The sequence below is a fragment of the Propithecus coquereli genome, unplaced genomic scaffold (genome assembly GCF_000956105.1).
Source record: "Propithecus coquereli isolate 6110/MARCELLA unplaced genomic scaffold, Pcoq_1.0 Scaffold305, whole genome shotgun sequence".
NCBI lineage: Eukaryota > Metazoa > Chordata > Mammalia > Primates > Indriidae > Propithecus > Propithecus coquereli.
The window spans coordinates 490,731-501,750 of record NW_012148675.1 but is presented as its reverse complement, the minus strand read 5'-3'; the positions used below and the strand labels follow the sequence as shown (position 1 = coordinate 501,750).

At 37.3% G+C, this 11,020-nt stretch overlaps 1 protein-coding gene across 1 annotated transcript in view; it reads left to right on the top strand.

Annotated features, from left to right (window-relative positions):
- Positions 1–11,020, top strand: part of CCDC85A (coiled-coil domain containing 85A) — a 208,561-nt gene that overhangs the window by 148,800 nt on the left and 48,741 nt on the right. The window contains exon 4 of the mRNA XM_012649844.1: positions 9,808–9,884. Coding sequence (XP_012505298.1) covers positions 9,808–9,884 — 77 coding nt within the window. The remainder of the gene's footprint in view (positions 1–9,807; positions 9,885–11,020) is intronic.

Here is an 11,020-nt window from a genome sequence, read left to right as displayed (position 1 = left end):
TCTAAACTAACTAGATTTATTTGAAATAATCACTTTGTGTACAGATAGTGCTAAATAAAATGTGAAAATATTGCGCTTTTTTTTGTATAAGGGAACGTTCCTCAATTATTATGCTATGTGTTTGTTTTGCCAACGATTGTTTCATAGCCAGCGCAGAGAGTATATGTAGGCTAAATTGAACAAAATTTTTATGAATTGCCAATTGAAGTTCAAATTAATGATGCTTTGCTGTATAATTTGATAAAAATTATTTTTATTTTTCAGAAAAGTATAATGATAATGAAAAGGCAACTATATATAGGCTTTTCAAGATATCTAAATATACCTAAAGAGGCATACTATTGTTCTAAGAGAAAATAACATTTTTATAGGTTTCCTGTCTTTTGAAAATGTGTTCTTACAGATTTTTTTCCTTGTGCGTTCATTGATAATACCAACAAGGTGCACTTACAAGGGGGCCACATTCATTAAAGAAAATTGTTACACTTATTAAAATGGCATTTTATCCATTTTTATCCTCTGGCATTAGGAAAAGGCAGTTATTTTCTCTGGGAAATGACAACACTAACAGCAGCAACATACCAGTGGAAAGTAAGTCACATTTTAACCCTGAATAGCTCTTAAAATGGTATTTATGCTGAATAGCTCTGTAGAGTTTGAAATGTTTTCCATATAGTCCCCAGTTCTTTAGCCCAATTTATTGCTGCTTACCTAGTACCTCCTTTGTGAGGTTGATGCTTTCAAAGGGAAGAGTAAATGTGAAGGCAATTTTAGAGCATAAAAAAGTTCCTCTGAATCAGACTTCTGTTTAGATTGCTTCTTATTGTGTGTTTTATAGGTGGAAATTTGACTGCATTTTGAGTAACTGCTTTAAACTATCCCGGGGAACACAAAACTTTGAGTAGCAGCTGGGGCAATTGGGAGCAGAATAACAAGGTCTTTCCTCCCTCCTTTCCTTCAACAATGAGTTACTGAACACGTTCTAGCATATAGCATCGTGCTAGTCATAGGGAAGCTCGGAAAAGAACTGTAAGGCAAAGCCTTGCCACATGGAACCCCTACCCTAGCTCATACACAGAGAGAAATGGAAGCTGAAACAACCAGGTGCCAATCCCCAAGGAGCAGGTAAACAGGTGGATGACAAAAATATGCCACAAAATGCCATTTTCCTCCATTTTAAAAATTCTTTTGGGAAAAGGAGAGAGTTTAACAAATTTATGGTGAATATTTTAAAAGGACATAGCCCCCAATAATTTTTTTTCCTAATTTCTAAATTGATTTATGTGCAAATCATCAGTTTTAAATGTCTGACTTAACTATTTATTCTTTTATAGGAAATAATAAGTGAAACAAAATCAGGACTGTTTCATAAGAGACAGCACTTGTATAGCACTGAAGGAATGGCACTCAGTTTTTCTGTCATACTTTTTTTGGGAAATGATTCAGTATTTTCAGCCTTTGTTCTAATTAAAATAGATGGGATAGCACATTGTACTGTTATTTTTTTTTCTTTGAAATGACAGTTTTCATAGAGAAACATAACCTGTTTTGATAAGGACAACTACCCCCTTCCCCCCTCAGGCTGCTCTCTGCTAGCTCAAGCCCCTCATTCCGTGCCCAGATGGCCCCTGCCCCGTGCAGTGCCCACGACTGCACTTGCTCCTGCTCCCTCGGTGCCCCTCGCGGGAAGGGACTGGGGGCAAATGTCCAGGTGAAGTTTTAGTTCCTTCCAGTGGGTATTTGTAACCAAAAGGTAACCTTATTAAGCATATTTCCAGCTGAAGGGCATTTATATTGTTTTCCACAATTTTAGTGGTAGAAATAGTTCATATTTAGCAGATCCTCCCCCGACAACTGTTTCTCTGTTCATCGCTCTTTCTCCCCACTCCTTCCCTCCTCCCATGCCAAGTCTTAGTCTTTTGGGGACTAATTAAATACCATAGATTGGGTGATTTTAAACAACAGAAATTTATTGCTCATAGTTCTAGAGGTTGGGAAGTCCAAGATCAAGGAGCTGACAGATTTGGTGTTGGGTGAAGGCCTGTTCCTCATACATAGTACCTGCCATGTGTCTTCCCATGGTGGAAGGGCAAAAGGGCCCCCTCAATCCTCTTTTATAAGGGCACTAATCCCATTCCCTCATGACCTAATCACCTCCTAAAGGTCTCATCTCTTAATACCACCACTGTGGGGGTTAAGTTTCATCATATGTATTTGTGGGGGGAACATAAACATTCAGACCATAGCAGCATGTGAGCTGGCACGTGCTCTCTCATGCATGCTCTCTCTCTGACACACACACACACACACACACACACACACACACACACACACCCCTTTGTGAACCTGGTGAACATTTCAGATGTTCTTATTGAAATTACCCACAAATAATTGGATCTGACATCATTTGAGAAACTGCCTGAAGTTTCATCCAAGTTTAGTGTTCCATAGAATGATTTGCAAATGGCACAACAGAATTGGTATCAGGTTCTATTTAAATACAAATCCTGCTTTGCCTGGAATGATTGAAAAGTATAAGTCTGTACTATGAAATATCTTCCTTTCAGGACACTGTCTACATAAATGGTTCATTCATTCATTCAATAAAATTTTGTTTTGCCAGACACTATTCTAGGCAGTTGGCTGTGTCAATCAATACCATAGACAAAGATCCCTGCCTTGTGGAGTTTACATTCTGGTGGGGAGAGACAGACCTTATATATAATAAACGTAACATATAAACAAGCTAATTTATATGATAGAAAGTGATAAGGTATTTTGATGAAAACTAAGAAGTAAAACAAGATAAAGGAGATCAGGAGCATGGGTTGGAGGTGGTGGCAGGTTGCAGGATTAAATGAAGAGGATTGAGTGAGTCTCACTCAGAAGTTGTGATTTGAACAAAGACTTGTAGGAGGCAAGGAAGTTAGCCAAGCTGTCTGGGGAAAAGCATTCCAGAAAGAGGGTGCAATTAAGGCAAAGTTCCTTGGACAGGAAAACACCTGTGGTATTCAGAAATGGAGGGTCCCACAGCTGGGGCAGAGAGAGTGAGAGCAGGGATCTTTGTCTTTGTGAGGTTGGATTCTCAGGATATTTTGGAGATAGGGTCAACAGAATTTCCCAATGAATAGGAAGTGGGGTGTGAGAGGCACCGCATACAATGCTAAGGTTTTTGTTAAAAGGAAAGCATAATAGTTGAAGAGTTTATAACTGTGTCAAAGTTTAAACAGCCAAAAAGACCACAAGGTTTTAAAAATATAAGCAGTGGAGGAAGGTGATAAGACAAACAGACCCCTGTCTCAAGCTGCTATCACTTCCCCCTCATGACTAGATTTCAGAATATGAGTCTTTCCAGCCAGGGTCTGAGCACTACTTTTCCTCCTGCCTAGAAATCTCATCTCCCAAATCTTTGCATTGTTGGCTTATTGGTAAATACGTCATAGTCCTCAGAAAGCTCTTCCCAGGCCACACTTGCTAAAGTAACCGTCTTCCCAAAATCTCTCTATCTTAGTACCCTGGCTTGTTTTGTTGTCTTTATTGCACATGTCACCTTCATAAAGTACCTTATTTGTTTGCTTTTTATTGCATGCCTTCCCCACTAGAACAGGAGCTCCATGAACACCCAGATCTTATCACTCTTGCTGGCTACTATATTGCCAGTAGCTAGAACAGTGTCTGACACACAGCAGATAATAACTATTGGATGAAGAAGTCTTTTAATAGTAAAGTAAATCATCAAGTATGCATTAACCCCTGCAGGGAACACCACTAGTCAATCTGTGGGGGTTAGGGAAATACTTCCATGTAGCATTTTTGGGCAACATTTGAAATTAAGTAACACTATGAGAAAGTAGGTGGAGAAATCACAAGACATTCAATATATGACTTATTGACAAATGAGTTGAGCAGAAAGATAATTGAAAGAGTTACGGGGACCAGCCTAACAGCACACACAGGTAGAAAGCTTTGCAACATCTCATTGAGTTTTCTCTGAATACATCCAACAACCTGAGCTCATTATTGTACAATGCAGTTTAATCTTTGGAAATTCTAATTATTTGAAAGCTATTTTTCATTCTATTAATATAAGAATAGGAAGTATTTGACTAGGCAGAGTAGAATGGAGGGGAGTATTTCTGCCTAGGGGAAGATATAGGCAGAGACAGAGCTAAGAGAGCTCTGGGCCAGTGAGAAAATGAGCAGGCTGCATGGGAGGAGAGGGGTAGGAAATAGCTATCTGATATTTTTTTCAGGTCAGCACAGAGAAAAGGGTCTGAAACGAGTAGAATTTGCTTCATAGATAGAGCGAGACCTGATACTAGTTTTTACTTATTCAGGGCAATTAAAGCCCCATTTAAAAAAAATTCTATCTCTGCTAATAAGGCAGTCTAAATAAATATCCAGGCAAATCTGAAAGTGCTGATTCCAACAATTTTTTTTTTAATAAGAAGACCATCAAATTACAGTGAGAAATGTAATCACTTATACTTATGGAGCTAATATGAATTCTAAGTAGGAGGCTGACCTTTGCTTGCCTGAGGAAGAAAAACACTTTTTGTCAGAACAGTAATAATTTTGAAAATATACAATTTCAAATTAATTTCCTTGGGAATGTGAAAAAGTCTATAAATAGTGAGATTAATTTGGAACTAATATAAGCCATGTATTTAGAGTTTGGGGTTTGTTGAAAAGATTGCCTATGAATTGGAAATCATGTGGCTGCTGGACTCTTTTGCTGAGAGAGACTATCTTAGTCCATTTTGTGCTGCTATGACAGAATACCGCACACTGGGGAATTTGTAATGAACAGAAATGTATTGGCTCACAGTTCTGGAGCCTGGGAAGTCTTAAGATCTGGCACGGGCCTTCTTGCTGCATCATCCCATGGCTGAAGGATGAAGGGCAAGAGGAGGCTGAACTGATCCCTGTATAGGGCACCAATCCCACCCATGAAGGTGGTGCCCTCATGGCCTGATCACCTTTAAAGGTCCCACCTCTCAATACTGTTCCAATGACAGTTAGATTTCCACATGAGTTTTGGGGGGACAAACGTCAAACCAGAGCAGAAACTAACGCTTAAAGAACCACAGAAAAGCCAACGTCTTCCAAATGATTTTCCTCCTGTACACTCTTAAAATGCTGTGGTTTGTGTTAGAAAGGACCATTACCATATTTTATATCCTGCCCTGAAACTTTGGAGACACAATGGCACTTCATCTAATCAAAACCACTCTGAAGTTTGATAAAACTTAGACAGTTGCAACTACCAATAATAAACCTTTTATGTACAATAATCAGAGTAATTCATGGGTGATTTTAAGGATGAATGTTTCTGTAGGGAGAGAAACATTGCTTTAGAAATTGAAGGGAATTGCAGAGTGTTTAATATTTTGACGAGAGTGTTTTCTAACTAACAGAGGGAAAAAATTGAGCTCCTTTATATGATTGAATGCATTTCAGGCTATTTGAAGTGAAATCAAGTCAAAAACATTATCCAAAGAAAACATCAAGTTATTGAAAGGTAAATCCATTAGGAATATCTAAAATCAGCAAGAAAAAAGGAGAACTTAGTACTTATGTATGTAAGAAGCTTGACATCACTTGATTATTAGAAGATCCAAAATGAGAATAACTATGGTACCCTAGCAACTAAAATTGTTTGAATATATTTGCCTAATTCCCAATGTTAGGGGCCAACTTCACTACTCTCTGGGCTTTAGTTTTCTTATCTGCAAAATAAGTCAGGGGATTGAGGGACAGGTTGGACTTAGAAAACCTCTAAAGCACATTTCCCCTCTAAGACTGGAATCATTTAGAAGATGTAGAATTTAGTGGAATTCTTATGCGTGTCTCTTATGCTTGTGAACTTTTACATGTAGGTTCAAAGGAAAGTGAGGTACATGGAGAGATACATTCCCTGCTTTGAGAATGTGCCTGAAATTTACCCAAAGAACACTGTGAGAATGTAGTTGGATTTTCACGTAGACATTGTTTGCTTCACCGTGCTTTTCCAATGTCTGGGAGGTTGAAGGCAAATTGCCATCGGGATTACTGTGATTCGACGTTTGCTTTTCCAGATCCATGACCGTGGGCATAACCTGGCCTTTCCTCCTTCTGCTCCACAGCATGTTCCTTTCTCCGCCTCATATGAGTCCTTTGCTGCTTCTCTGTTTGCAACGGGATCATTCTTGGCTTCGGGCCCTTGTCCATCCTGTGGCTCCAGTCATATCTCTCTGGCCTATCAAAATTCTATTGATCCATTTTAAGCTTGAGTTTCTCCTTCGTAAAAAATACAGCCAATACTGATCTCTTCCTTTGCTCCTGTTTCACAGGATTTAGCTCTGAATTTTATATTGCCTTATTGTTTTACAATTTATTTCCTCTTGTTTTCCCCCAATTAGTTGTAGGTTCCTTGAATAGAGGGTCCTTCTTTAATCCATTATAATATATCTTATGTAGTTTATAGCAGAGAATTTGGCTATTTTTTGATGCTCTTTGGAGACTCTTTTTCAGAGTTCTGAAAGCCAAACGGCATTCTGAAATCTCAGTCTTTCAAAGCTGTCAGCCACTGGTATGGAAGGTAATGGTCAATTCAAATGATAGTACATTCTAATGCAGTTTTCTATGTATCACTTTATGATAAAAAGAATGCCAGTTTTTGTCAGACACTTGTCTTAGGTCCATCAATGTACAGCTGTCCTTTATGTTCTCCTTGTGTCATGGGAGCCCAGCTTATGTTAGAGTTGACACCCTTGAGAAAGGAAGAAAGAAGGAAAGAACATCTTCTGCCTGTGTGGGGACAGGGTTGTAGCAGAGGTGGTGAAATATGTTCCCGTACCCACGAGGCTTCTTTTCTTTCTTTCTTACACCGCGAGAAGATTCTACCAATTTTTTTCTAATAATCAACTATGACTGGGCCATGGAGTGTGATGTGACTTTTTTTAAAGTGTGGTGTTTCTTATACTTTATCCTATTCTGTTTTATTTAAAAATAGTTTACATATTTTTTATCCCATTACTGGTTATATACACTAGTCAGGCTCAGCTGACCTAGGGTGTCATAACAAATAAACCTTGAAATCCCAAGGACTTAACAAAACAAATATTTTTTTTTCCTTGTGTCACAGTCGGAAGATTGGGTGGGTTCCCGTCCACCCCTCTGGCTTCTCCTACAGGGACTCAGGGACTCAGGACTCAGGGCTGATCTGACAATATATTCCAGAAAAATGTTTGCCTATTCTACCCTCATTAAAGGGCATAATCAGTTTCTTGTTGAATAAAACAAAATGACTTGAGTCCTTTTATGCATGCAGATCAGATTCTTCCTGCGCCCCAATCCCGAAGATTTTTTTTGTTTTTAAGTATCCATTAATTGTTAAATAATAATTGCAGCAGAAGCTAAGAGCCTGGAACAATTAATGGGACCTTCTGGACCACAACACAAAGGCCTGTAATCCTAAAAGGGAATTTGTATTCTGAGAAATCTGTTAAGATTTGCGATAACTGGCCTCCTCTTCATTCCAACTCTAGAACAGTGCCTGACAAAACTCAGTGACACAGGAAATATTTGTTGAATGAACCAATTCAAAACTTTTCTTACCTTTGCCTTCACTGTAAAGCTAATTTTTTTCATTATTTTACCTGTTTAAAAATATTCCCTATCTCTTCCCGTCCTGGCCCATATTTGCAGTACCTGCTTTGGAATGAAGATTTGAACTTGATCTGCAAGTCCAAATTCAACATTAAACATAGGAGTTAGAGAATATTTCCCAAACTCAAGAACTTGCCCCCCTTTTTTTCTGAATTTACAAAATACTTTTGTAATTTAAGTAGAGACTTAGTGAAAGCATCAGACATGTAAACTGCAAAGATTTAAAAAGAGAGAAATAGATTAAAGAGACTAAAGATAGTCACTGAATTAAAACAAATTCCATTCAGTGGCATTTGTCAAATATCACCTGAATCACTCTGTCTGGAGTCTTTTCAGCTGCTTTATGTATCACAGCCTTAGAGATAGTGCAGTATGGGGCAATAAAGGTGTTAGGCATAAATTGTGAACAAAGGAGAAAGGAATTTTATTTTTTCATGGTTTAAATAGAATATTGCTGATCAATTTTTCACTTGGATGACCCTTATCAAGTGGTTGTTTTTCTAGAGGAGAAAGCAGGGTTTGCAAATGGTATAAATCAGGCAATCTACATTCACATCTTGATGGTCTGCAGATCACTTACTTTCATTTGCTAGAGTAAAGCAGACTCATGAAATCAATACTCTTGCTGTTCATTTATGCTGTGTACTTTTTTTCCTCTTTGGAAGAGTCCATAAAGCAGAGTTTTAACATTTTATTAAGCTAAAAAATATGAGAGGGTATCTCTAGCAAATGTCTTCAATTTTCTTTGCCTGTGTTTCTATCTTCTTATATGAGGCTGATCTTCTCCATTGATGGGAGGTCAGTGGATCATTATGTTAGTGTCAGCGATGGGGACTTTCTGCAAACAGTTTATGAAAACAGGTGAGCTGTAGCCTGGTCAGAGATGAGCTTAATTGTTACATTTGTAAATTAAGGACTGACACTTCTTATGTATTTTAGAAAATAAAAAAGGTAACCTTGTTGCTTTGGAGGTCACAAAAATGAAATTATCTACACATATACACAATTTCCACATGAAAATAATATAGAGTTTCCATGATGATTCCAGATCAGGGTATTAATTTGAATCAAGATCCATCCCAATCACAAGTTGTTAGGGGCCACAAACACTTGCCTCGTAAACGCACTACCATCTTGCCTCTTGCTCTTCTGTTTTTCTGAGGCTGAAGAATGGGAACCCTGAGGAGGTTCTGCTGTTTTCATATTCACTTTGGAAATATGCTCTGGAGGGATTCTATTGTCATGTACCTTTCACTGTACTTGAAATCTGTTTGTTCTTGTGTAATAAATGAATCGCTGCTATTTACTATATGATGCGCTTGAATATTTTCACTTTAATGAAGAAGGGTTACTCTCAGATTGTTCCCCAAAATGAAACTCCACTTTCCTTAATGTGTGACCCTCTTCCTGACCTATAGTTAGGAATTTTAGAGTTTCAGTACAGAGCAGAAACTAAGCATGATGCTGACTCTGAGCTTTCAGCACACACCTGAGCTTGTGAAGAATTGAAAACAAGAGTCAATTTCCGATCTGCCCCTGGCTTACCTAAAGATTTGAGGAAAACTTGGGTCTCTGTCACACTCAGCCAAAATCAAAATCAAAATTCAGCCTAACTCTAAATATTTAGTGCTTTCACAACTCTTCTCTGAATGATAGTCTTAATATTTATAGGTTTGTGAGAAGAAAAAATGTTGCTGTTAACACTTAAAATATTTATTGGGAAAATGAAGGGAACTGGATATTTGAAATTTTGTTTTCTATTTTTTAATAGGGACTGGTAATTTATTTTAGTTATAGTTAACATTACAAAACAGTCTTGTGTGTGAATCAACTCACTGAAAACTGAAAAGGCACAAATAAGGACAAAAGATGGAATAATTTCCTTTAAGATGCTTAATGTTCTGAGGGCTGGTTGGTGTGCAAAAGCCTGCAGTCTCACCACTTGTAAATTTTTCTAGTACTTCTTAATACCGTAAAATTGTTCAAAACTGTGGTTTCAACGGTTTCTGTTCTTGTTTTGGGGGGAATTTTTTTTTTCTTTTTTTAAATAGCAGACTAAATCACTACCTGATTTGAATAAATCAAGCCAGAAATATCCTGACAGTGTACCAAACAAGACCTGTGTGTATAATGTGAGTTCTTTCTTTTTAATTTTAGAATCAACCTTGTCCTATGTTAGGCAGCTGGAGGCAAGAGTAAGACAGCTGGAGGAAGAAAATCGCATGCTGCCCCAGGTGGGTGACTTCCAGAAGCTCATAGCTAGTCAGTGTCATTTGAGTTGTAGCATTTTATTTGGAATTTAAAATCTCAATTACATTTTCTCCTTTAAATGACAGACATCATTTTGTAAATAGTCATTCATCAATGTAGAGTGTGATTATGTTCCATGATGGCCATCATATTATTCAGATTTCTAAGTGTTTATACTAAAGGATGCAGATGTCTGAAATAAGAATGTGAAGTAATTTGGAAAGGAAGAAGAGCAGAAAGAGAAAATGAAGAGAGGTAGAAAATAAAGACACTCTAATAGTACTACTCTTGTACATCATGCATGTAGTTGGTGGATATAGGGACAGTACTCTTATTTAAATTGAAAATTTGCCAATTTATGAACTGGGTATAACATAGGTAGTTTGAAGGCTTCATATTTTATATTTTCACTCTATATATTTCATATTTTAACTAAGTCCATACTTCCTAACTGTAACTATATCACAAACTTTGTGATATAGTTGAACTCTTTCAGTGTGACCAACCGATGACAGTAATTGACAGTTTTTACTTTGGGACTTCTTTTCCTTTTGAATATAAAGTGGTACTTTTTCTGGCACATTTAATGTCTTGCCATATATTTCACTTATAAAATTGTTTCTGCGAGCTAACTTGTTGGTCTTTTGAGGTGGTAGTTTTCAGAAAATATGTTTTAATAATTTTACAAAAAGAGGTTTTCCAATCAGTCACTAGGATGCTTTCTACATTCTGGTGATTAGTTTTATTTCATAAGGGATTAAGGCAAAATTACACCTGAAACAACTAAACAGTAGTTTAAATAAAAAGACAAAGATTGGTTGTGTTTCAGGAGAAGAGATTTAAACATTAATGCAAAGACTCTTTGGAAAGACATTATAGGTCTTCAATCTTGTTTTGTTTCTAAACTACTTTTGCTATTAATGATTATTTGAGCTATCAAGTACTGCACTTAAGAATGCCTTTCTCTTTCCTCCATTGGCCAACAATCTGCCCAGAAATCATGAGATTAAATGAAACAAATCTACACTAGTCCTCCCTTATTCATGGGGCATATGTTCCAAGACCCTATGTGGATGTGTGAAACTGTAGACAGGACTGAACCCTATATATAATAAGGTTT